Source organism: Oncorhynchus clarkii, chromosome 16 (genome assembly GCF_045791955.1).
Source record: "Oncorhynchus clarkii lewisi isolate Uvic-CL-2024 chromosome 16, UVic_Ocla_1.0, whole genome shotgun sequence".
NCBI lineage: Eukaryota > Metazoa > Chordata > Actinopteri > Salmoniformes > Salmonidae > Oncorhynchus > Oncorhynchus clarkii.
In genome coordinates this window covers 33,828,119-33,854,569 of record NC_092162.1, presented here as the reverse complement: position 1 = coordinate 33,854,569, position 26,451 = coordinate 33,828,119, and the positions used below count along the sequence as shown (strand labels likewise).

The window sequence follows — 26,451 nt, the reverse complement described above, 5'->3', positions numbered from 1 at the left end:
TAATTGTTCTTAATACATTTTTTAAAAGATGGTTATATCGATATTAGCGGATAAAAGCGTTTCCACCGACATTTGTCGGATTATTAATTTTATCAACACATAAAGATCCCATCCTATGGAACGCCGTTTGGGTCTTTGCATGTCAAAAAACTATACACTTCAAATAACACTATTTGACACGTTAAATAAGATCTTAATTTGACACGTCAAATAACAGTTCTATTACATAACGTGTTCTGAATATGCATGTGCAAGCCAAGCGCCACCACTACTATCAGTAGCACAAAGCAAACACCGGCCACGAACGATGTGTTTACAATACAGCATTCATTGTTTGACCACAACTTCTGGGGTAGCTAGCTAGCTTTAGCTTGGCACCTAGCTAGCACCAATACAACCAACCTGAAAACAATGACCAGTAGAAACTGCAGTCATGTTCATTATTCTTAACAATAATTTAGGAATCCTTGTGAGTAAGTATTAGCTAGGTAGCCACTTGTTTTTCGCCTATTGAAATTGAACTTCAGTCTCGACCAGACCGGGTTATGTGTTGTGAAATTGCCACAATAAGGATTAAGCACAATAGTGGAATTTGTGGTTTGCCTTCAAAATAAAAGTACCTATTTGAAAGTGATGCAGAAGGTTACAATTGGTGGAATCATGCCATATTTAGACTAGACGATGTTAAACAAGGTTGGAATGTGAAGTAATGAAATGCGGTATCAGTCCTTGGTGGCACACAGAGAACTGTGAAGAGTTTACGGAAATATTTGCGTCGTAGCTCTTATTGTGGGACTTTGACTGCGGGATCATCTTCCCAGTCAGCCTATTGTGCGTATTGACATTCATATTACACTTACCTAACGATTGGGGAACAATTAAATTGTGTATCAGCCTACTCAGAACCCAAGTGTTTTCCATAAAAAGCCCTCAAGAGTTAGCAGGCTCCAAAACATTCACGTTGTATTGTTTTTCCTCGGGAATAGTGTTCAATATACATAGTAGGTTGACTGGTACAATAAATGTGGCTCAAATCACAGGGGTTTCTGAGTTCCGCAATAAGAGGGGCGGCAGGTTGCCTAGTGGTTATAATTGGATTTGTAACTGTAAGGTTGCAAGATCGAATCCCCGAGCTGGCAGCCCCTGAACAAGGCAGTTAACCCTGAATACGAACTTGCCTAGAGCTACGATGCTGATGTTCTCTGTGTGTCTGACACCCCATGCCATTGATCCACAATCCATAAGGCTGTACAGTGAAATAAGTACGCTCCAATGCAATTCTAATACACCCAGGGTGATTTTAACACATTATTGTCTTCTGTTGAATTTATATAAGAACATTCCAACCTCGTTTAGCATGATCTATTCCAATATGGCATGACATTTTTATCTGACGTACTTTACTCGCATAAGACATTCGACATGTACTTTACTCGCATAAAAAGTTGGTTATTGACGTTTATATATATATATATGATTTTATATTTATTTATTTAGACCGGATAAGGCTTTTGATGCACCCGTAGCTAAGATTCCTCCCACTCCCCTTAGTGAAACGTTTTCCAAGTGAAAGGCCTATTGTGCGACGGAAGTGGGATATCCCTATTCCCTGTCAAATATCGCTCCGCTTTTCTTAAATATCTCTCCGCTATAACCACAAAAACAGCTCATAGCTCGTTGGGAACTAGACTCATTTGTGCGGGGATTAGACTCCTGCGGCTAGTCCATACACTTGTTAGTTACATATAAACTGACAAAAAAGTCCGAGGTTGCCGCATAGTTAAATTAGCACACTAGCTCTCAGGCAGACCACGATAGAGGCCATCGCTTCCGCATAGAATCAAGCATCAAGGTAAGAGATTTCCGAAGGACGACTGTTTGTCAACTTGTCTCAGCTTTTCATGATCATGATTGTATGGTGTTGACAATCTATTATATGTTTAGTTAGCTACATATATTGATAGCTAGCTAGCTAGCTAGCTGACCAGTTGATTTTGTTGCTAACTACTATGATTGCATAGGGTAACATGAGATGAACTTCCTAGCTATATAACATTGCTTTTGAATGGCTTTTTTGTAGACATGATTTGGTTACTATTCACTATAGGTAGACTTAAAAATGTCTGCCTTAAGTATATACCCTTCAATGCTAATTCAATGCCCTAGCTATAATGCAAGCCTTGCATTTATTTACTCTGTCTCACTGACTGCTGTTTGCAATATCAGCACAATCTATCAGGAAAATTGTGATATGCATGTATGGTTTAGCAGTTCATTTTTTTTTACCAGCCCTCCCTCTGCAGCTTGTGCCCAGAATGTTGCCATAGTCAAATTGTGCTCACCAAAACATACTGTCGAGTAAAAATTAACTCTCTCTCCTCATAAGGGCCAAGCCCAGGAAAACTGTTGTTACCCCACTGTGGATTCCCTGAATAGTACCAGGGTGGAGGCAGTCGTAGGCAGAGTGGGTGCCACGTGAAGTGTGGTTTCGGCTTCCTCCATGAGTAACAACGCTGGTCAAAGAGCTCCACGGACCCGGGCGGCGAAGGAAGCCCAGGGGGCAGGGGGGACAACGACATGGATCCCTCAGGACCAGAGAATGGACCCATCCTACAGGCCAACCACCACTGCAGGCCCAACCACAACATGCAGTGGTGGAGGGAGCTCCTGTGTCCTGAGTAAGCTGATCCAGCTGCCGGCTCCACCGCTGTCGCGCCACCAGCTGAAGAAGTTGGAGGAGCACAGGTATAGCAGTGCAGGCCACTCCCTTCTGGAGCCCTTCATGCAGCACTACTGGGAGTGGCTAGTGGCGCGTGTGCCGGCATGGATAGCCCCCAACCTCATCACTATCGTGGGCTTGGCCACAAACATCCTCACCACATTGGTGTTGGTGTACTACTGCCCCACTGCCACTGAACAGGTAGGTGCAGGGGCACCGCTGGGAATTCTAGGCCACGGGGGAGAATTTAACGTTGGGGCCCTTTCACACACTGTCTATCACGTGACCCACCCTCCTACTGAGCACCCACATATTAATTATTGAACAGTTATTGCTACTAAGTAATAACCATGGAATAGTAGGTCAATGTTTGTTGTCACAGCTGTACGACTAATGTACACTACTGACAGGACATTGAGAAAATACGAGAGCCTTCAGAATTTCTTGATTGAAAAGTATTGATTGTCAGATATAGCCTACCCATTTGGAGCCAAAGTCTAGATATGATTGTTTTGCCAATGTTTACTGCACTTTTTTCTAGATAAGTATGCTACATAGCCTAATACTATCCACATTGTCTGTATGTGAGAACTGTATTCTAAACCAGTTTACAGTAGCAGTCTTTGATGAACACTGTTGTGGTAAACTACCAGAATGTCACAAACCACAACTTAAATGTCACTCCCTTGGCTGTGTCTGAAAATGTTACTAGCTGTCAAATCCTCCCTCCATCCTAGTTTCCTTAATTTCTCTCAAAGCTCATTAGAGGAGGAGGTCAAAGGAAGGGACCTTAGATCCTCTACTCCAATGCGATTTCAGAAGAATTTGAGGAAACGAGGCAAGGATTGGACACTAGCTCGTAAAATTTGTCACTAGCTATACCGAACAAAACATAAATGGAACAATTTCAAAGTTCATATAAGGAAGTCAGTCCATTTTTAAATAAATTCATTAGGCCTTAATCTATGGATTTCACATGACTGGTAATACAAATACCCCCCCCCAAAAAATAGGTAGAGGCGTGGATCTGAAAACCAGTCAGTATCTGGTGTGACCACCATTTGCCTCATACAGCACGACATCTCCTTAGCATAGAGTTTAGCAGGCTGTTGATTGTGGCCTGTGGAATTCTGTGCCACTCCTCTTCAATGGCTGTGCAAAGATGCTGGATATTGGCGGAAACTGGAACACACTGATTGTACACGTCGATGGGTGACATGTCTGAGTATGCAGGCCATGGAAGAACTGGGACATTTTCAATTTCCAAGAATATGCGTCATGGGGCTGTGCATTATGCTGAAACATGAGGTTATGGTGGCGGATGAATGGCACGACAATGGGTCTCAGGATCTGGTCATGGAATTTCTATGTATTCAAATTGCCATCGTTAAAATGCAATTGTGTTTGTTGTCCGTAGCTTATGCCTGCTCATACCATACCCCCACCACCACCACAGGGCACTTTGTTCACAACGTTGACATCAGCAAACCGCTCGCCTGCACGACACCATGCACGCCATCTGCCCGGTACAGTTGAAACTTTGATTCATCCGTGAAGAGCACACTTCTCCAATGTGCCAGTGGCCATGGAAGGTGAGCATTTGCCCACTGAAGTCGGTTACGACCCCGAACTGAAGTCAGGTCTAACATGGGTTTGAATGAGAAGAATAGGAATACAGTGGTTGCTATGCTATACTAAACAAAACTATAAACTCAACATCTAAAGTGTTGGTCCCATGTTTCATGAGCTGAAATAAAAGATCCCAGAAATGTTCCATACACAAAAATCTCTCAAATTTTGAGTACAAATTTGTATACATTCCTGTTAGTGATAATTTCTCCTTTGCCAAGATAATCCTGACAAGTGTGGCATATCATGAAGCTGATTAAACAGAATGATCATTACACAGGTGCACCTTGTGCTGAGGACAATAAAAGGCCACTCTAAAATGTGCAGTTTTGTCACAACACAATGCCAAAGATATCTCAAGTTTTGAGGGAGTGTGCAATTGGCATTCTGACTGCAGGAATGTCCACCAGAGCTGTTACCAGAAAATGTAATGTACATTTCTCTACCATAAGACGCTTCCAACAGCATTTTAGAGAATTTAGCAGTACGTCTAACCGGCTTCACAACCGCAGACCATGTGTAACCACACCAGCCCAGGGCCTCCACATCCGGCTCTTTCACCTGCGGGATCATCTGAGACCAGCCATCCAGACAGCTGATGAAACTGAGGAGTATTTCTGTAATAAAGCTCTTTTGTGTGGAAAAACTCATTCTGATTGGCTGGGCCTGCCTCCCCTGTGGGTGGTCTGGCTCCAAAGTGGGTGGGTCTTTGCCCCCACAAGCCCACCCATGGCTGCATCCCGGCCAAATCATGTTAAATCCATAGATTAGGGCCTCATTTATTTAAATTGTCTGATGTCTTTGAAATTGTTAATTGTTGCATTTTTTAAATATCTTTGTTCAGTATAAATGGTCCTGCTCCTTGGTCAATTAAGCTACAACATCAACTTTAAAACGTTCAGCCGAGCCTAACTTAAAATTCTCTAAAACCTTTATGAACTATATATATTTTTTAAATTGGCATACATTTTTGCATAAATCACCAACTGTCAAGTGTCAGTTGTGCAGAGGTGAGGATGGAGTCAGGCGCAGGTCACAGAACTGAGTAAAACTGAGTTTAAATGTATGTATAGCTTACCTATCGTATGAATATCATTTTCTGACTCAAATAGGATTCCCTAAAGATTGCTTTGATGTCCAAAAGATTTCAAATCAATATTACGTATATTTGAAAATATCTACATTGGTCAATCCTAAATAGATTTTTATTTCCTATTACCAAGTCATTTACGGTTTCTTTGCCTTATAATTTTCCTTGCGGACCAATTATCTGTGAATTCGGAAACGCTATCTCTGGTGTGATGAATCACGCTTCACCATCTGGCAGTCCGACAGACAAATCTGGGTTTGGCGGATACCAGGGGAACTCTACCTACCCCAATGCTTAGTGCCAACAGTAAAGTTTGGTGGAGGAGGAATAATGGTGTGGGGATGTTTTTCATGGTTCGAGCTAGAGGTCGACCGATTATTATTTTTCAACGCCGATACCGATTAGTGGAGGACCAAAAAAAGCCGATACTGATTAATCGGCCGATTTAAAAAAATAAATATATATATATATATATGTGTGTATGTATTTATTTATTTGTAATAATGACAATTACAACAATACTGAATGAACACTTATTTTAATTTAATATAATACATCAATAAAATAAATGTAGCTTCAAATAAATAATGAAACATGTTCAATTTGGTGTAAATAATGCAAAAAGTGTTGGAGAAGAAAGTGAAAGTGCAATATGTGCCATGTAAGAAAGCTAAAGTTTAAGTTCCTTGCTCAGAGCATCAGAACATATGAAAGCTGGTGGTTCCTTTTAACATGAGTCTTCAACATTCCCAGGTAAGAAGTTTTAGGTTGTAGTTATTATAGGAATTATAGGACTATTTCTCTCTATACGATTTGTATTTCATTAACCTTTGACTATTGGATGTTCTTATAGGCACTTTAGTATTGCCAGTAACAGTATAGCTTCCGTCACTCTACTCGCTCCTCCCTGGGCTCGAACCAGGAACACATCGACAACAGCCACCATCGAAGCAGCATTACCCATGCAGAGCAAGGAGAACAACTACTCCAAGTCTCAGTTTATTCTTTCAGGAACCGTTCCGTATTTTATCTAACGGCTGGCATCCCTAAGTCTAAATATTGCTGTTACATTGCACAACCTTCAATGTTATGTCATAATTACGTACAATTCTGGCAAATTAGTTCACAATGAGCCAGGCGGCCCAAACTGTTGCATATACCCTGACTCTGCGTGCAATGAACGCAAGAGAAGTGATACAATTTCACCTGGTTAATATTGCCTGCTAACCTGGATTTCTTTTAGCTAAATATGCAGGTTTAAAAATATGTAATTCTGTGTATTGATTTTAAGAAAGGCATTGATGTTTATGGTTAGGTCCACATTGGAGCAACGACAGTCCTTTTTCGCGAATGCGCACCGCATTGATTATATGCAACGCAGGACACGCTAGACAAACTAGTAATATCATCAACTAGTGATTATGATTGATTGATTGTTTTTTATAAGATAAGTTTAATGCTAGCTAGCAACTTACCTTGGCTTCTTACTGCATTCGCGTAACAGGCAGGCTCCTCGTGAGGCAGGTGGTTAGAGCGTTGGACTAGTTAACCGTAAGGTTGCAAGATTGAATCCCTGAGCTGACAAGGTAATAATCTGTCGTTCTGCCCCTGAACAAGGCAGTTAACCCACCATTCCTAGGCCGTCATTGAAAATAAGAATGTGGTCTTAACTGACTTGGCTAGTTAAATAAAGGTGTAAAAAAATAAATGCAAAATCAGCGTCCAAAAAAAACTTTCTGATTGTTATGAAAACTTGAAATCGGCCCTAATTAATCGGCCATTCCGATTTAATCGGTCAACCTCTAGTTCGAGCTAGGCTCCTTAGTTCCAGTGAAGGGAAATCGTAACGCTACAGCATACAATGACATTCTAGACTATTCTGTGCTTCTTACGTTGTGGCAACAGTTTGGGGAAAGCCCTTTCTTGTTTCAATATGACAATGGCCCCATGCACAAAGCGAGGTCCATACAGAAATGGTTTGTCGAGATCGGTGTGGAAGAAATTGACTGACCTGCACAGAGCCCTGACCTCAACCCCATCGAACACCTTTGGGATGAATTGGAACGCCGACTGCGAGCCAGGCCTAATTACCCTACATCACTGCCCGACCAAACTAATGCTCTTGTGGCTGATGTCCCCACAGCAATGTTCCAACATCTTGTGGAAAGCCTTCCCAGAGGAATGGAGGCTGTTATGGCAGCAAAGGGGCATTAATATATAGAGTTGGTCCCACATGATTTTGGAATGAGATGCTCAACGAGCAGGTGTTCACATACTTTTGTTCATGTAGTGTAAATCGTTTTATTGTGAGGCACAGCTGAGTGGGCATAATAATGTGTTTTTTTTGTTCTTTCTTTTTTTTAACTGGACCGATGGTCTGCATCTGATTGTCAATCTGAGTGGACGGAGGGAGCAGCTCCCAACATTTTTGTTGTTTTAAAGCAACTTTGAGATTCTGTATGAAAAGCGCCATATAAAATGCGTCTATTGTTCAGTATACATCACCATGAAGAGAATTGCATTCATATTTATGCATTTCTGTAGAGTACAGATCAGGGACCATGATGTCATTCTGTTACCATGACTCTGTTGCCAGAGGTTAATCCACTTCACTTGCTGTAGTTTTCAAACTCAAGGTGTCATATCATAGCTGACACCCCATTCTTTCTGCAGACAATTTGAATAATATTTCAGAGTAGATATTTTGGAAAACTTGGTCACATAAACGGAGGGAAATTTTAACATCATTCTGTTACTAAACTTTATATTCTTTGGTTTGAAATGGGTTTTTGTCAAATTTATATTGGAAATTTAAAAAAATGTGTCTTTGTGCATAGATTGTATGGTTTGTTTTACCTTAACAATCAATGTTTTTTGTTTGGTATACTTTTAAAGTGAAAAATCTGAGTTTCTGCGTCATTTTGTTACCTTGGAATTACCCAAATACTGCAAGTTTTGCATTTGACACATTCTTCTAGAATATTAAGATTTATTATGTAGTATAATATGGTGGTATCTATCCCAACAATGGGCTTTGCATAGGCGTTTTGAGAACACACACTACTTACTGTAAGCCTCATTTGAAGCAACAAAAATGAAATTGTTCAAGCTTAACTTGTGATAACTATACAACAGAACAGATGAACAGGAAGGACATTTACTCTCACGAGTGGTTAAAAATAACTATCTGAACGCCACGTGCCCACTAAACTACCCCTCCAGTCTTTTGATCTGACCCGCTGGGTAATACAGTATCTCAATAACCCAGCACCAACAACACAACCATGCTCTTTTTAAAGAAAACAGCCCAACTAAGTGACATCAAATAGCACCTTGGTTGAACCCATAGCAACCCCACATACTTGTCTTTTCCTACTAGCACTGATTTTGCTGATAGCTGCTTTTTTTAAATGAAAGTGTTTTACTTGCAATAAATGTGATATGTGGTTGTCTTACCAACCTTAGTTGAGTGCATTGAATGTATGTCACTCTGGATAAGAGCATCTGCTAAATGCCAAATGTAATCATATTACTCCAACATGGAAATGACGTTCATGAAGGCTGAACCCATGCTTTTCTGTGAATGTCGACGAGCACTAGACTAATAATATTATTGTGAAAGTTTCTGATGCCAGAGAGAGCTTCCTCATTTATGATGTTGAATGTTTGTGCCCTTTCCCTTTCAGGCACCTCTGTGGGCATACCTGTCTTGTGCAGTGGGTCTCTTCATCTACCAATCACTGGACGCCATCGATGGGAAGCAGGCACGGCGCACCAATAACAGCACCCCACTGGGAGAGCTCTTTGACCATGGTTGTGACTCCCTCTCGACAGGTATGTGTGGTGTGTGTGTGTGTGTGCTGGAGCGTGTGTATACAGTCTCAAACAAACATACAGAACACACTCAGACTAAAAGGACAGTACAAAATGCTCTCAGACACCTACAAACACGCGCTCTAAGACGGAGATGTAGACATAACACACTTGCAGACATAAGCAACATACACTTACAGTTGAAGTCGGAAGTTTACATACACTTAGGTTGGAGTCATTAAAACAAGTTTTTCAACCACTCCACAAATTTCTTGTTAACAAACTATAGTTTTGGCAAGTTGGTTAGGACATCTACTTTGTGCATGACACAAGTAATTTTTTTTCCAACAATTGTTTACGTACAGATTTCACTTATAATTCACAATCACAATTCCAGTGGGTCAGAAGTTTACATACACTAAGTTGACTGCCTTTAAACAGCTTGGAAAACTTCAGAAAATGATGTCATGGCTTTCGAAGTTTCTGATAGGCTAATTGACATAATTTGAGTCAATTGGAGGTGTACCTGTAGATGAATTTCAGGGCCTAACTTCAAACTCAGTGCCTCTTTGCTTGACATGGGGAAAATCAAATGAAATCAACCAAGACCTCAGAAAGAAATTGTAGACCTCCACAAGTCTGGTTCATCCGTGGGAGCAATTTCCAAAAGCCAGAAGGTACCACGTTCAATACAATCTGTACAAACAACAACGCAAGTATAAACACCATGGGACCACGCAGCCGTCATACCGCTCAGGAAGGAGACGCATTCTGTCTCCTAGAGATGAACATACTTTGGTGCGAAAAGTGCAAATCAATCCCAGAACAACAGCAAAGGACCTTGTGAAGATGCTGGAGGAAACGGGTAAAAAAGTATCTATATCCACAGTAAAACAAGTCCTTTATCAACATAAAATGAAAGGCTGCTCAGCAAGGAAGATGCCACTGCTCCAAAACCGCCATAAAAAGCCAGACAACGGTTTGCAACTGCACATGGGGACAAAGATCATACTTTTTGGAGAAATGTCCTCTGGTATGATGAAACAAAAATAGAACTGTTTGGCTGTAATGACCATCCTTATGTTTGGAGGAAAAAGGGGAACGCTTGCAAGCCAAAGAACACCATCCAAACCGGGAAGCACGGGGGTGGCAGCATCATGTTGTGGGGGTGCTTTGTTGCGGGAGGGACTGGTGGACTTCACAAAATAGATGGCATCATGATGACAGAAAATAATGTGGATATATTGAAGCAATATCTCAAGACATCAGTCAGGCAGGAAGTTAAAGCTTGGTCGCAAATGGGTCTTCCAAATGGACAATGACCCCAAGCATACTTCCAAAGTTGTGGCAAAATGGCTTAAGGACAACAAAGTCAAGGTATTGGAGTGGCCATCGCAAAGCCCTGACCTCAATCCCATAAAACATTTGTGGGCAGAACTGAAAAAGCGTGTGTGAGCAAGGAGGCCTACAAACCAGCTCTGTCAGGAGGAATGGGCCAAAATTCACTCAACTTATTTTGGGAAGCTTGTGGAAGGCTACCGGAAACGTTTGATCAAAGTTAAACAATTTAAAGGCAATGCTACCAAATACTAATTGAGTGTATGTAGACTTCTGACTCACTGGGAACGTGACAAAATAAATAAAAGCTGAAATAAATCATTCTCTCTACTATTATTCTGACATTTCACATTCTTAAAATAAAGTGGTGATCCTAACTGACCTTAAAACAGGGAATTTTTACTAGGATTAAATGTCAGGAATTGTGAAAAACTGAGTTTAAATGTAAAAACTTCAGACTTCAACTGTACGTTCATAAACGGAATAATTTGCATTAGGGCTGTCCCCGGAAAAAAATATTGATAGACCGAAAGTCGTATGGTCTTTTGACCAAATGTTTGCTAAATTTTTAACTGTATTTTTCCATATATAGATTTAATAAAATCAACTATGTGCAATGAGCTTGTTTGATGCTTTAAGCTTACGGTTTGATGTCTCGAGGGCACCAGAGATCTAGATAACCAGAAGAAAACCTTAACCTAACCCAACCATTCTCCTCCAGCTGGCTTTCACAGGTTCTGCCATTTCTCTCCTGAAGTTGCTGTTAATACGCTACACGAGGAGTCAAACTTTCTCATGTGGAATGACCATTTATCTTACAATTTCTACCAATCTGCATGCCCTTTTATAGTTTTCATATGCACATTTTCATGAAACAGTTTCATTTAATTCATAATAATGTCTTCATATCTCAGTCATTGTTGTGGTTAATACAAATGATATCCAAATCTAAAATAAAATTATACAAACGTAAAAAGTAACTTATTGCCAACTATGTAAAAATAGTCTACATAAAGCCAACAAATAAAAACAATGCAGCTTGCAGGTAGAACATTTCCAGATTTAAAAAATATATAAATATCCTATAAATCACATTGGCTACACATGGCCTGTCTACATTGAACTTGAAACATTGTATCAACTTGGATCTGGCCCAAAGCTTGTGCTAGCAAACTTGCAACATTGTATAGAATATTCTGTGCCCTCAGTTTCCTGCACCAGCTCAGGACAGACACAGCTGTATGCTATTTGTGCGATAAGTAGCAGTGCTTGACTTGAACAGGAGCTCACCGGAGCTGACTACCGACACCTCAAATGTTCTCCTGCTTGAGCTCCTGTTCCTCTTATAGAATATTAGCTCAAAAGTATTGTGGAGCTCCTGCACCTACATATAAACAGTACCAACACCCAAAATGAGGACCGGAACCTATTTCAGTCCAAGTCAAACACTGATAAGAAGCCTATTTTATGACGTATCCACTGTATCGGAGCATGACATTTTTCCCTTTCATTTTCCCTTTCACGCTGAGTGGTTATTGAAAGTGAGAGAGCTGGAAAGATTTTTCAAATACATTGAGGAGCAATTGGGATTCTCAATGGATGTAAAAACAGACTTTGTTTGCTTGAAGAAAACAAAATTACTTTGAGATGCTCCACGGGTCATTAGTGGTGGTGCATTAAGCCAATCAGAAATACTATCAGATCCCCAAATGGGCACATTTATTATGTCCTTACTCAACATCGACAGGAGCGCTCAAAACAAAAGACAATGACTAAATTTGACAGAACTCGTAAATGGAATTAAATAAACCATAACTCTTTTTCTCAAAGTGTAGCATAGGTTGTGCACTCTGCAAACAATGTGTCCACTCTGACAATGAGAACAGGAAGACTGGAATAATATTGAATCCATTAAAATAAATGACCGTAACCAAAGTAACAAACATTGTAGATCAGAAATGATAGGAATTGATGGTAAATGTACTACTGGTGAAACGTAATGGGGAATTGATATACACTAACAATCAAACGCAAACAATTCACAAAATGAAGTTATGACACAATGAATGTGCACAAATTGGTGGGAGAGAGCGCATTCTGGGTGAATGGTCAATCCGCCGTCTGCGTTGTCCATACAACATTTCCGGTGATATGGCCTCAGCAGATGTCAGGGCATTCGTACTTCTTGTGCTTCGCGGAGCAATGCAAAGCTGTTGTCAAGGAAGTGAGTTTGTGTTTAAACAGTTTGTGTCCAAACGTTTGACTGGTAATGTGTAGTGTGTGTGTAGTGTGTGTGTAGTGTGTGTGTGTGTGTGTAGTGTGTGTAGTGTGTGTGTGTGTGTGTGTGTGTGTGTGTGTGTGTGTGTGTGTGTGTGTGTGTGTGTGTGTGTGTGTGGAATATAGTAAAAATGAAGAAAAACCCTTGAATAAGTAGGTGTTATATATTACATTACATACTACCCAAAAGTTTTAGAACACATACTCATTCAAGGGTTTTTCTATATTTTACTATTTTCTTCATTGTTGAATAATAGTGAAGACATCAAAACTATGAAATAGCGCATATGTAATCTTGTAGTAACCAAAAACGTGTTAAACAAATCAAAATATATTTTATATTTAAATAGCCACCCTTTGCATTGATGACAGCTTTGCATGCTCTTGGTATTCTCTCAACCAGCTTCACCTGGAATGCTTTTCCGACAGTCTTGAAGGAGTTCCCACATATGCTGAGCACTTGTTGGTTTGGAATAAGTCGGACCGCAGAAGCAGCCATCTCAATTTGATTGAGATCGGGGATTGTGGAGGCCAGGTCATCCGATGCAGCACTCCATCACTCTCCTTCTTGGTAAAATAGCCCTTACACCGCCTGATGGTGTGTTGGGGTTTCATTGTCCTGTTGAAAAACAAATGATAGTGTGACAAAGCACAAACCAGATGGGATGGCCTATCGCTGCAGAATGTAATGGTAGCCATGCTGGATAAGTGTGCCTTGAATTCTAAATAAATCACAGACCGTGTCACCAGCAAAGCACCCCCACCCCACATCACACCTCCTCCTCCATGCTTTACGGTTGGAAATAAACATGCGGATATCATCTGTTCACCCACACCACGTCTCACAAAGACACGGCGGTTGGAATCAAAAATCTGCAATTTGGACTCCAAACCAAATGACACATTTCCACCGGTTTAATGTCCATTGCTCATGTTTCTTGGCCCAAGTAAATATCTTCTTCTTATTGGTGTCCTTTAGTACCCTTTTCTTTGCAGAAATTCGACCATGGACTTATTCACGCAGTCTCCTCTGAATAGTTAATGTTAAGATGTCTTACTTTTATTTGGGCTGCATGTGTCTGTTAGCATTTATTTGGGCTGCAATTTCTGAGGCTGGTAACTAATGAACTTATCCTCTGCAGCAGATATATCTCTAGGTCTTCCGTTCCTGTGGCAGTCTTCATGAGAGCCAGTTTCATCATAGCGCTTAATGGTTTTTGCGACTGCACTTGAAGAAACTATCAAAGTCCTTGAAATGTTCTGTGTTGACTGACCTTCATGTCTTAAAGTAATGATGGACTGTCATTTCTCATTTGAGCTGTTCTTGCCAAAATATGGACTTGGTCTTTTACCAAATAGTAGTAATAATAATAATAGTATCTTCTGTATACCCCCCTACCTTGTCACAACACAACTGATTGGCGCAAGCACACTAAGAAGGAAATAAATTACACATTAACTTTTAAGAAGGCACACCTGTTAATTGAAATGCATTCCAGGTGTCTACCTCATGAAGCTGGTTGAGAGAATGCCAAGAGTGTGCAAAGCGTGGCTATTTTAAGAATATCAAATATAAAATATATTTTGATTTGTTTAACACCTTTTTGGTTACTACATGATTCCATATGTTATTTCATAGTTTTGATGTCTTCACTATTATTCTACAATGTAGAAATTAGTAAAAAATAAATTAACTCTTGAATGAGTAGGTATTCTAAAACGTTTGACCGTGTGTGTGTATAATTTGTTCCTGCTCGACTAAAACAACCTCGGTTGACCAACAGCCTAGCGAACAAACAATTGACCAGTATACTAATTGGGGTACAAATCATCCTTCTCCATGACCACTATCTTTGTGTACCGTCTTCTTAAAGCTAATGAATCATTCCTGTCGGAACTATCTGAACTACTTACTATTGCTGTCCCACTTACCCTCTAGAACTCCCGTCAGTGGCCACACCTCAGACTCAGCTGTGGTTACACAGGGTGTCCCCCAAGGGCTCTGTGCTGGGTCCCTTACTATTCATCATTTACATCCTCACCTTTGGTCAGATCCTCCATCACTTCAACCTTGACTTCCACTGCTATGCTGATGACACACAGATCTACCTCGGCACAAAATCCCTCAACCCACCTCTGACCCATATTATTGATTCTTGCCTCTCTGCAATAAAAACATGGATACAACAAAACTCTCTCGAGCTCAGTGATAAAACAGAACTCCTTTTCATAGGCACCAAACCCACCCTTACCAAAGTTGGCACCCTCACCATTGACGACACTACTGTCTTTCCCACAAACTCTGCATCATTCTGGAATCCACCCTCTCCTTTGAGCACCACATAAAACAGACGGTCAAATCCTCATTCTTCCACCTCCGCAACATTGCCAGATTAAGGTCCTATCTCTCCCGTCCTCTCCGCTGAAACCCTCATACATGCATTCATCTCTTCCAGTCTTAACTATTGCAACTCGCTACTCTCCGGCATCAACTCAACTCCCGCCATAAGCTCCAAATAGTTCAAAACTCTGCAGCCCGACTTCTCACCCACACCGTGGGTCCTGTGCAGCACATCAGCCTTGTAATCCGTGAACTCCACTGTCTCCCTGTCTCCCAACGCATTGATTACAAGATACTCCTTCTAACCTACAAAGCCCTTCACCACCTCTGTTAGGTTCTCATTTTTCAGAGTAAATAACTCATGGACACTAGAGAAGCTTAACCAAGTTTAATTCTTCCCAAAGGGTTGTTACAGCTGTAATTCAGGCAAAACATGTTCTCACCATCACAAGTGTGTACAGTATATATACTCCACTTTAGACACCCCTCCATCTCTCCAATCCTTACATCTTATGGTTCGACAGGAAGAGAGTAACAGGATAATAAAACCATTATTTCTCCCTTCAAGGGATCTGACCTGACCTCCTGATCTCAACCCCTCCTTCGCCTAATCCACAGATGTCCTATCGTATCACCTATCGCACTCCCGTGACCCTCTCCCTCTCTCCCAGCACATTCCACAGCCACTCTGTCTTTCTACAGATCTCACTCCTTTATATACAATGCGTCTGATCTGTCATGTCTTTAATATCTCAATGTTAAAAGTTTACCTAGAATCCAACACCTCTCAGACCTTCTCCCCTGCAACCCACACATGCATTTCACCTTGTCGTCCTCAGGTCGAAGCTCCAGAGCTTCGGCGAGTCCATCACCATTTTTCAGTCCCTCCTAAAGCCCCACCACATACAGGCAAAGTATATTAAGCACCACCTAACAAAAAACCCTCACCCTATCCATTACCCTAAAACATGTTTGTATCTTACCCCTTACCCTATCTGGGTTTGTATACAAACCCCTACCCTCCCCATACACTGTTACATCACACTCTTTCCCTTCCTTGAGCCCACCCCTCTCTTTGTTTTGGTTTTGTCTGATGTTTTGACTACTGTTTATTTGTTGTTTAATTTCTACAATTGTAAAGTGACTTTTGGGTCCTTGAAAAGGGACCCAAAAGTCCAATTTAAATAAGTCCCATTTATTATTATACTGAACTAAAGTATAAACGCAACATGCAGCAATTTCAAAGATTTTACTGAGTTAGTTCATATAAGGAAATCAGTCAATTGAAATTAAATGTATTAGGCCCTAATCTATGGATTTCACATGACTGGGAATACAGATATGCATCTGTTGGTCACATATACCTTTAAAAAAATGAGCCTCACAATTGGCCTCAGGATCTCGTCACGGTATCTCTGGGCATTCAAATTGCCAATGATAAAAATGCAGTTGTGTTCATTGTCCATAGCTTATGTTTGCCCATACCGTAACCCCACCGCCACCATGGGGCACTCTGTTCACAACATTGACATCAGCAAACTGCTGTGAGGCCAGTTGGACGTACTACGGAATTCTCTAAAACGATGTTGGAGGTGGCGTATGGTAGAGAAATTAACATTCAATTCTCTGGCAACAGCTGTGGTGGACATTCCTGCAGTCAGCATGCCAATTGCACACTCCCTCAACTTGACTGACATCTGTGGCATTGTGTTGTGTGACACAACTGCACATTTTAGTGGACTTTTATTGTCCCCAGCATAAGGTGCACCTGTGTAATGATCATGCTGTTTAATCAGCTTCTTGATATGCCACACCTATCAGGTGTATGATTTAAGAAATGCTCACAAACAGGGATGTAAACAAATGTGTGTACAAAATTATAGAGAATACACTTCCTTGCATCTGCAAAATTTCTGGGATCTTTTATTTCAGCTCATGAAACATGGGACCAACACTACATGCTGCATTTATATTTTTGTTCAGTGTAGTATTATATTTTTTTCTTGTGTAATTGAACTTCTCTCTGTCACTCTCTCTCTTTCCCTCTCTGCATCCATTGATGTCACTGGTACTTGACCCACAGTAAAATACATTTTTCTTACCCATGTTCATTTCCACACGCAATTAAGCACAGTAAGGATAATAGCCTGGTGCCAGATATATTTGTGCTCTTGCCAACCCCATTGATTGCTGTCATTGTCAAGCCAAACTTGTGCCATTACAATGAGTGAGAAGGAGTTGGCATGATGGCACAAACAGACACTCAGGCTGGAGGATACCTGCCTCTTTGGAATCTTTCTGTCACTCACTCATTTTCTCTCTCGGACTTCCTTCTCTGCCCCTCCCTCAGTGTTTGTGGTCCTGGGTACCTGTATCGCCGTCCAGCTTGGCACTAACCCCGACTGGATGTTCTTCTGCTGCTTTGCCGGCATGTTCATGTTCTACTGTGCCCACTGGCAGACCTACGTATCAGGCACCCTGCGCTTTGGCATGTGAGTGATTGGGGGAGGCAATAACAAGGCAGGAGGACAAGAGCATCATGCCTGATGTTCCAGGGTGCCGTGTTCATAAAGCGTCTCAGCATAGGAGTGTTGATCTAGGATCAGGTCCCCCTTCTTATTCTTTCTGAACAAAAAGGCAAAACTGATCCTATATCAGTACTCTGAGACGCTTTATGAACACGGGTCCTGAAAAGTTTGAATAAAATGGCTATGTCATTGCACTCTTTAGTATTTGTCTAGTATGTATGCAACCATGGGAACATTTAGTAACCACATGCTGTTTTGTCATAGGCCTACATGTAGGGAGATGGGAGATGTTTTTCATAGACACTGGGCTTAAAACCTGGCTATCTAGCCATGTCACAGAGCTACCTTGTCTTTTTCCTGGTGGGCAGATTTGATGTCAGAGTATCTGATCGTGTAGCTATGTTAGACGTGCACAGCCACATTTGGGCCCGGGGTTCTGGAACTTAACGGTAAAACGAGAGCATAATCCGCGTGACTTCCCTGTTGAAGATAACCTTTGTGTCCAATCAGGCCCCACTTCCTGCACAGACTGCCCCCATCGCCAACACCAACCATTCCTGTGCAATAGGACAACTTTCTTATAGACCCTGTTTCATTCGTTCTCACATCGCTTTGATACTGTCATTTGGTATTTGATAGAGGTGGCTCAATTTGATTAAATGTAAGCTATCCTAGATTACGTTCATCTCTGTTGACCACTGGAATAATTTTAGGAAGCAGAGAGATGATGGAATTCACATAAATCTTATAATTCAGGTTATAATTTACGACAAATTTTGGGCCCACCACCACCATTGGTGCAAAGCTTTAAGGTCAATGGCTATATTTCGACCTCAAACTAAACATGTTTATTCTGATTGTTTTTAACAATGATAGGTCTGTCATGACAGCTTGTTCACCCAGTACATTTCTGTACCAGCAGCCGTGTTGACGTAGACACCAGGACATTAACAGCTGATTTAGATTTTGATGGAACTTCACATATCAACATTGGCTAATCCGATTGGCTTTCGGGAACAATCACAAGGACAAGCGATGACTGTCCTTGGAGTATGGTTGATTTTATTTAACAATATGATTTGATATGATGTAAGCCCTTCACAGAGTAAGTAAGCGCTAAGTAGGTTGTCAGACAGAACAACTAAAAAAACTTTAACAGATCAGGTTCCTCTCAGCCTTTCAAGGGAAATGTTCTCCACACTCTACACACACACACACATTCACAATAGAGGTCGACCGATTAATCGGAATGGCCGATTAATTAGGGGCGATTTCAAGTTTTCATAACAATCGGAAATCGGTATTTTTGGGCGCCGATTTCCGATTATTTAAAAATATATATATATTTTTTAATTTTTTATACCTTTTGTTTATCTAGGCAAGTCAGTTAAGAACACATTCTTATTTTCAATGAAATTGAACATGTTTCATTATTTACTTGAGGCTAAATGGATTTTTATTGATAAAATAAGTGTTAATTCAGTATCGTTGTAATTGTCATTATTACAAATTGAAAAATCGGCCGATTAATCGGTATCGGCTTTTTTGGTACTCCAATAATCGGTATCGGCGTTGAAAAATCATTATCGGTTGACCTCTAATTCACAACCAAGAGGAATGGGTACAGTTTGTGCAGGACCTGCTAGGGGGTGCTATGTGCATGTTGTTTTTCATGAGTGACATGTGAAATCACTAATGGTTGCTCATGATTCCTCTGTCTCTCTGCCCGTTCAGCATTGATGTGACTGAAGTGCAGTTCTTCATTATAATCATGTATTTACTGGCTGCCATCGGAGGATCAGCTTTTTGGCAGTTCTTGGTAATGCATTTAACCCATTTGATTCAGCAAATTATGGCCTGTTTCTACTGCTTGGATTTGAAAAAAATTACACTAATGCTAATATTTACATGCATTGTAGTTTGATGCATTTGATCTGGCATGTTGGTTGAAGTGTTCAGACTCACGTCCTGGTTCATGATTGTGTGAATACTTCAGAAATGCATCCTTTCCTTCTTTCCTGGAGGTAAGCACACATCTAATAAGTGATTGGATAGGTGAAAGCCAGGTTACCGCCCTATTACTTTCACCAATCCAACACATTCTGATCTGTCTTTACTTAAAGGATGGTAGGAAGGATGCATTTCGAAAGTATTGGAACAGGGCTCTTACTAATCTCCCTAACACACACAGATCCCTGGGGTGAACATCCAGATTAAGATCATTCCAGCCATCCTCACTGTGGCAGGAGCCATCTTTTCCTGCACCAACTACTTCCGGGTCATATTCACGGGAGGTGTAGGAAAGAACGGATCCACCATAGCGGTAAGTAAGACGTGATCCATCCTTGCTGATGAGGATCCAGTTGAATTGTATGGCTGAGTTACAGTCTAGGAAGGAAGGTTTACAGTCCTGCTGCTCATTGTATTGGTTATTTCAACAGATAGTAATATGATATGGGTGACACTTACAGAAGGTTGGTGGTACCTTAATTGGGGAGGACATGGCTCATTGTAATGGCTGGAGCAGAAGATTTGTGGAATGGTATCAAACACGTCTTTGATGCCATTTCATTTGCTTGGTTCCAGCCATTCTTATGAGCCATCCTCCCCTTGGCAGCCTCCTGTGGCGGCAGGTAGCCTAGCGGGTAGAGGCAAATCCCAGGTCTGATGGGAAAAATCTGGTGGGTAGTGAGCTGGCAAATGGAGGGTTGCACGTATCAAATCCTAGATGCTATTGCCTACTATTGTACCCTTGAGCAAGGCCACCCCCCCCCACACCAAACACTCCCCCAGCATCTTTTCATTTTTTCTGCGTCTCACGAATGGTCTTTGATCCGAACACCTCAAACTTAGATTCGTCTGTCCATAAGTTTTTTCCAATCTTCATCTTTTGCCCATCTTAATCTTTTATTTTTATTGGCCAGTCTGAGATATGGCTTTTTCTTTGCAACTCTGCCTAGAAGGCCAGCATCCCGGAGTCACCTCTTCACTGTTGATATTGAGACTGGTGTTTCGCGGATACTATTTAATTAAGCTGCCAGTTGAGGACTTGTGAGGCGTCTGTTTCTCAATCCAGACACTCTAATGTACTTGTCCTCTTGCTCAGTTGTGCACCGGGGCCTCCCACTCCTTTTTCTATTCTGGTTAGAGCCAGTTTGTGCTGTTCTGTGAAGGGAGTAGTACACAGCGTTGTACGAGATCTTCAGTTTCTTGGCAATTTCTCGTATGGAATAGCCTTCATTTCTCAGAAAAATAATAGACTGACGAGTTTCAGAAGAAAGTTCTTTGTTTCTGGCCATTTTGAACCTGTAATCGAACCCACAAATGCTGATGCTCCAGATACTCAACTAGTCTAAAGAAGGCCAGTTGTATTGCTTCTTTAATAAGAACAACAGTTTTCAGCTGTGCTAAGGAAAGAGTTTCCTAATGATCAATTAGCCTTTTAAAATGATAACTTGGATTAGCTAACACAATGTGCCATTGGAACACAGGAATGATGGTTGCTGATAATGGGCCTCTGTACGCCGATGTAGATATTCCATTTAAAAAATCAGTAGTTTCCAGCTACAATAGTCATTTACAACATTAACAATGTCTACACTGTACTTCTGATCAATTTGATGTTATTTTAATGACCAAATCTGTGCTTTTCTTTCAAAAACAAGGACATTTCTAAGTGACTCCAAACTGTTGAACTGTAGTGTATATCGTACAGTGGCTTAATTAAAAAAACATCAACAGCATTCGTTTTTTTTGTAGCCAGTCTTTTCTAATGTTTAAAAGGCGACTGCACTTCCTGATTTGGCGTCGTTTTAGATTAGTTTTTTAAAGAAACTCTAGCGGCCATGGCTGAATTCAAACGCGAGTTGGTTTCTGGGTGTGGTTTGATGTGGGTGTCGTGTGTGTGTGTGTGTGTGTGTGTGTGTTCGCAGGTGGGAAGAGTTAGCCAAATTATTTCGCCAATTAGCTTTAGCTGACTAGTGTGCGACCATGGAAAGGTTGGGGATAGTGGGGAACATAAATCAATTACACAATGTAAATGAAACAAATTGTTTTCATGTTGCACATTTAAATTATTTCAATATTTGTATATACATTTCATAGTTTTGAGGTTAAGCCATTGAAATGTTGAGCTAATGACATTTTAAAATATTGTCCTATGTACATTATTGATTGTCCCTAACTAGCCCCATTGGGATATCTAATGTCACACCAAATTGACCATGGGCATAACGATCAGGTTGCTTGCAGCTATGTTCCTAATTGATGATTACTTGGGTGATGCCAGCTGTGGGCATGTGGATATGATTAAAATAAACCCAACCCAAGGAAAACTATTACGGTTCCCTTCATTCCATGACAGAGCCATGACTACATGGAACTCGCTGCCACTCCAGGTAACTCAAGCTAGCAATAAAAACAGATTCAAAAACCAGATGAAATAACACCTTATGCCACAACGGGGACTGTGAAGAGACAGACATATTGTGTTATGTAAGTAAGTGGCCTGGCAAGAATGGCTCATAGGTGAGGAGCCATCTCCTGTTTCTAAAGTGTGAGGCAGAAACAGGAGATTACGTAGATAAAGTATTATGGTGTATCGAACTGAGCAGGTAGCATACTTTTTGAAGGGATTTGTTTGACGATCGTATGAAAACACACCACCCATGATATGAGCAACTGCCTGCGCAGACCGCAAAAACAACAGTAAACAGCATAAGATGTTAACATGCCACAGTATCCCATTTTAGATCAGCATATCCCAGGCATCTTACCTGGGTTTCTTATAACTGGGATACAAGCCTTTTCGGTTGTTGTAAAAGGGATATGATATGAATATCTCAAATAATAACAGGATATTGGTGTGGATTTAACTGGTGACATCAATAAGGGATAATAGCTTTCACCTGGATTTAGCTGGTCAGTCTGTCATGGAAAGAGCAGGTGTTCCTAATGTTTTGTACACGCTGTGTATATTATGTATTTACATTTTTTTGTTTCCTGTTTGGACCCCAGGAAGAGTATTTGGGAATCCTAATAAATACTAAATAAAAAATCATTTTGGATGATTGACTTATATCAAAATGATTCTATTTACACTTTTGTAGTCATTTTTAACACTAGAATACATTTGTCTGACTCATATCGATGCCGCATAGGGCATTTTCAAAACAAGATGTTGCTTTATTTGATTTTACCTTTCATTTAACTAGGCAAGTCAATTAAGAACAAATTCTTATTTTCAATGACGGCCTAGGAACAGTGGGTTAACTTGTTCAGGGGCAGAACAACAGATTTTTACGTCAGCGCGGGGATTCGATCTTGCAACCTTCCAGTTACTAGTCCAATGCTCTAACCACTAGGCTACCTGCCACCCAGCTTTCTAGTGGCAGTCGCTCTTTAAATACCATTTTTCATTTCTTTGCCTCCATAAAATGGTGACAGTGGATGCCTATCATGCCTGGACTTGTTTCATTTGTTTCAGCCAAGCCACTGACTGCTCTGCAGGCCTTTACCGTGCAGTTTATTGATCACTTTAGAGAAGGACAAGAATGGTGGAATTTTCAGCTAGGTACAGTGATTGTGACATCCATGTCCCGTCGTCTTCCTCAGGGAACGAGTGTCCTGTCACCGTTCTTCCACATAGGGTCAGTTATCACTCTGGCTATTATGATCTACAAGAAGTCTGCGTCCCAGCTGTTTGAGAAGCACCCCTGTCTGTACGTCCTGGCCTTTGGGTTTGTGTCGGCCAAGATCACCAACAAGCTAGTGGTGAGGAAGCAGATGGTCTGAAACATTAAACACTGAAAGGGCCTGGTTACTTTCCAAATCCACACTAGTATACCACTTGGAATACATGTCCAATCTTTTGCTTCATTCTAAATAGTATGTTGGTGTGGATGTTGGAACTTTGGCCTAATGTGCCCTGTTTTAGTTGTGTTAATTTAGGGTTAAAGCTCAAATCTGGGATTCCTTATTCAGCATACCAACTCTAGTCTTGTTTTTCCTTGTTTAACTTAACACTGCCCCATCTTATTTATATATATTTGTTTTACAGGTGGCTCATATGACCAAAAGTGAGATGTCTCTCCATGACTTGGCTTACCTGGGGCCAGGGCTGCTCTTCTTGGACCAGTATTTTAACAGCATCATAGACGAGTACTTGGTCCTCTGGGTGGCACTAGTAAGGCTACACCTCAATCGGTTCATCCATGTGCACATACCAAGCCAATTGAAACCTAAATGAAAGTTAGGATTTCCCCTTTTAACTTATTTTGCAGTACAATGTAGATGCCTAGCTTAGATTTGTGCCATTTTTTTTTTAAATATATTTTTTTGGACCCCAGGAGAAGTAGGGCCTGCCTTGGCAGCAGCTAATGGGATCCTAATCAAATACCTTTTCAAGGGGAATTTATTCAAAAGATGATTGACCATATAATAAACACAACCAGTTTTGTATATAGGGAGCCTTAAATTGACTATTTGACATCCACCCTCTGTCTTGTTTCTCTCCAGTTCCTGTCCATCTTTGACCTGGTGCGCTACTGCGTCAGCGTATGCAACCAGATCGCCTCTCACCTGCACATCTTTGTGTTCAAGATCAAACCCCCCAACCTGCGGCCCGTTGCTGCCTCCCAGTCAGGCAAAGATGTGTGGTGACACTTGTGTCCCTGGTCTGGTGACACTGTCCGTACGGAGATGAAGTTGGTGGGTGTACCTCTACCGCCTCCCCCTTGTCACCACAAGATTCCCATTGGATGAGACAAATTGGAGGCGGTCTCTCTACGAATGTATTAGCCAATGAAATTATGAATACATTGAGGGTGGTGGAAATAATTTATTTCAATCTATTTGTTGTGCAATAATGCTCCGTTTTTGCCGATGTTGTGTTGTTTTGGTGTTAAAGGTTCATAACCGAAGAGAAAGGGGTTTTGTTAGTTTGTCGTAAAAGAGCACCCCGTTATTTGGTAACAAACTATTTGAGAATTAGTTGTCTAACCAAACTTTATGGATAGGGGTTAATGTTGCTTACTATAACCGTGCTGCCACTATCTGTGTATTAGCTATTTTTTAAACTGAAATAAATGTTATCCATGGGAAGGAGCAGGTTATACCTAACCAAGTAATATTATAATATTATATTTATCTACAGGAAAAACACCTACAGTTTATTAATGTGTCAGAGCAGTATGACTGAATTTAAATGTCTCTGTTCTTTCAGTATTGGTACTAGTTTAGCTCCTCTACGTACAACTACTTGTTCCACTCCAGAGAAAACATTAGTCCTCTGTTCAAGGTGTAGTTCTGTGTACTGCATTCTGAGGTCTCTTCATTAACCAAGTATTTAACGTTAGAACTATATCCGTACGGACGGACGCAGTACCCGTCCATGTTCAAACATAAGGAATGTTTTTTTTTCTGCAAAAGTTAAGGAATGCCTCTTACCTTATATCAAACAGTGACACACAGAGTATTCTAATGTCTCATTACAAGAGTAGAACTTGTCATTGTTCTCGTGTGTATCATATGCATGGGATGGGCATTACAACCCACTGTAGTGGTCACAGCCAATATCTCTGTAACTGATGGGGTTCAACCAATCGAAACATCCATTCAAACGTACATCCCCCCCCCCCCCCCCCCCCCCCCCCCCCTCCTTGGATTGTTTGTCATTTCTGATAAATGCAGAGATTTTGAAAATAAAATGCGAAGGATGAATCAGTCGTTGGCTGTTAAAAAAAAATGCTTCTGTCATTCTTTTTTTGTTTGGTCAAAATTGTTACTTTGTCAAAGAAAATACATTTTTGAATAAACAAGCTTATGTAAAATAAAGATTTGCTATATTTATAAAAGATCTAGAGTCTATTGGAAGACCGCATAATTTGAGAAAAAAAACTCAATAGAGTGGGGAGAGAATGATGTTTGAGGGACAAACACACACGTTCACTCTAGCCCCATTTATCCTAGTTCTAACATGCATCCTTCGTGCGGATATTGTCCTGATGTCCGTTCATACTTTTAAGATTGGATCACAATGAGTCTTGTCTACACACCCATCTAAGAATGTGGACAAGATCAGGACAAAGGACATGTTAGAACCAGGTATAAACGGGGCTTCTCTCAGGTGGCATATCATGAAGCGTATTAAACAGCATGATCATTACACAGGTGCACATTGTGCCGGGGACAATAAAAGGCCACTAAAATGTGAAGTTTTGTCACACAACACAAAGCCACAGATGTCTCAAGTTGAGGGAGCGTACAATTGGAATGCTGACTGCAGGAATGTCCACCAGAGCCGTTGCCAGATAATTTGATGTTCATTTCTCTACCATAAGCTGCCTCCAACATTGTTTTATAGAATTTGGTAGTATGTCCAACCAGCCTCACAACAGCAGATCTTGTGTAACCTCGCAAGCCCAGGACCTCCATATCCGGCTTCTTCACCTGCAGGATCATCTGAGACCACCCACCCGGACAGCTGATGAAACTCAGAAGTATTTATGTCTGTAATAAAGCCCTTCTGTGGGGAAAAACTCATTCTGGTCCTGCCTCCCCAGTGGGTTGGCCTATGCCCTCTGAGGCCCACCCATGGCTGCGCCCCTGCCCAGTGCTGTGAAATCCATAGATTAGGGCCTAGTGAATATATTTCAATTGACTGATTTCCATATATGAACCGTAACTTAGTGAAATTGTTGCATGTTGCGTTTATATT

At 41.0% G+C, this 26,451-nt stretch overlaps 2 protein-coding genes across 3 annotated transcripts in view; one reads left to right on the top strand and one right to left on the bottom strand.

The window, feature by feature from the left end:
- The first annotated feature begins 1,555 nt into the window (after positions 1-1,555).
- On the top strand, positions 1,556-25,588 carry LOC139368334 (choline/ethanolaminephosphotransferase 1-like). 2 transcript variants are annotated; one of them, XM_071107093.1, is made up of 9 exons: positions 1,556-1,852; positions 2,387-2,920; positions 9,125-9,272; positions 17,558-17,699; positions 19,470-19,554; positions 19,927-20,058; positions 23,349-23,507; positions 23,794-23,919; positions 24,252-25,479. In XM_071107093.1, exons 2-9 carry the CDS (start codon positions 2,501-2,503, stop codon positions 24,393-24,395), a joined length of 1,356 nt encoding a protein of 451 aa, XP_070963194.1. In that variant the 5' UTR covers positions 1,556-1,852; positions 2,387-2,500; the 3' UTR covers positions 24,396-25,479. The 2 variants fall into 2 exon arrangements, with proteins under 2 accessions (XP_070963194.1, XP_070963195.1); XM_071107094.1 differs by lacking the exon at positions 23,349-23,507 and having other exon boundaries at positions 1,565-1,852; positions 24,252-25,588.
- The window catches only part of LOC139368333 (DENN domain-containing protein 2D-like), a 56,720-nt gene continuing 43,634 nt past the window's right edge, over positions 13,366-26,451 (bottom strand). The window contains exon 15 of the mRNA XM_071107090.1: positions 13,366-13,485. The gene's annotated coding sequence lies outside the window, so the exon portion shown is untranslated. The remainder of the gene's footprint in view (positions 13,486-26,451) is intronic.

What these genes read in the sequence shown, in the direction of transcription:
- LOC139368334 (XM_071107093.1), top strand. Translation starts at nt 2,501, where the DNA reads ATGAGTAACAACGCTGGTCAAAGAGCTCCACGGACCCGGGCGGCGAAG. An exon ending in GCCCCACTGCCACTGAACAG is followed by an intron (nt 2,921 to 9,124) that starts GTAGGTGCAGGG and finishes TTTCCCTTTCAG; the next exon opens with GCACCTCTGTGGGCATACCT. An exon ending in TGGTCCTCTGGGTGGCACTA is followed by an intron (nt 23,920 to 24,251) that starts GTAAGGCTACAC and finishes GTTTCTCTCCAG; the next exon opens with TTCCTGTCCATCTTTGACCT.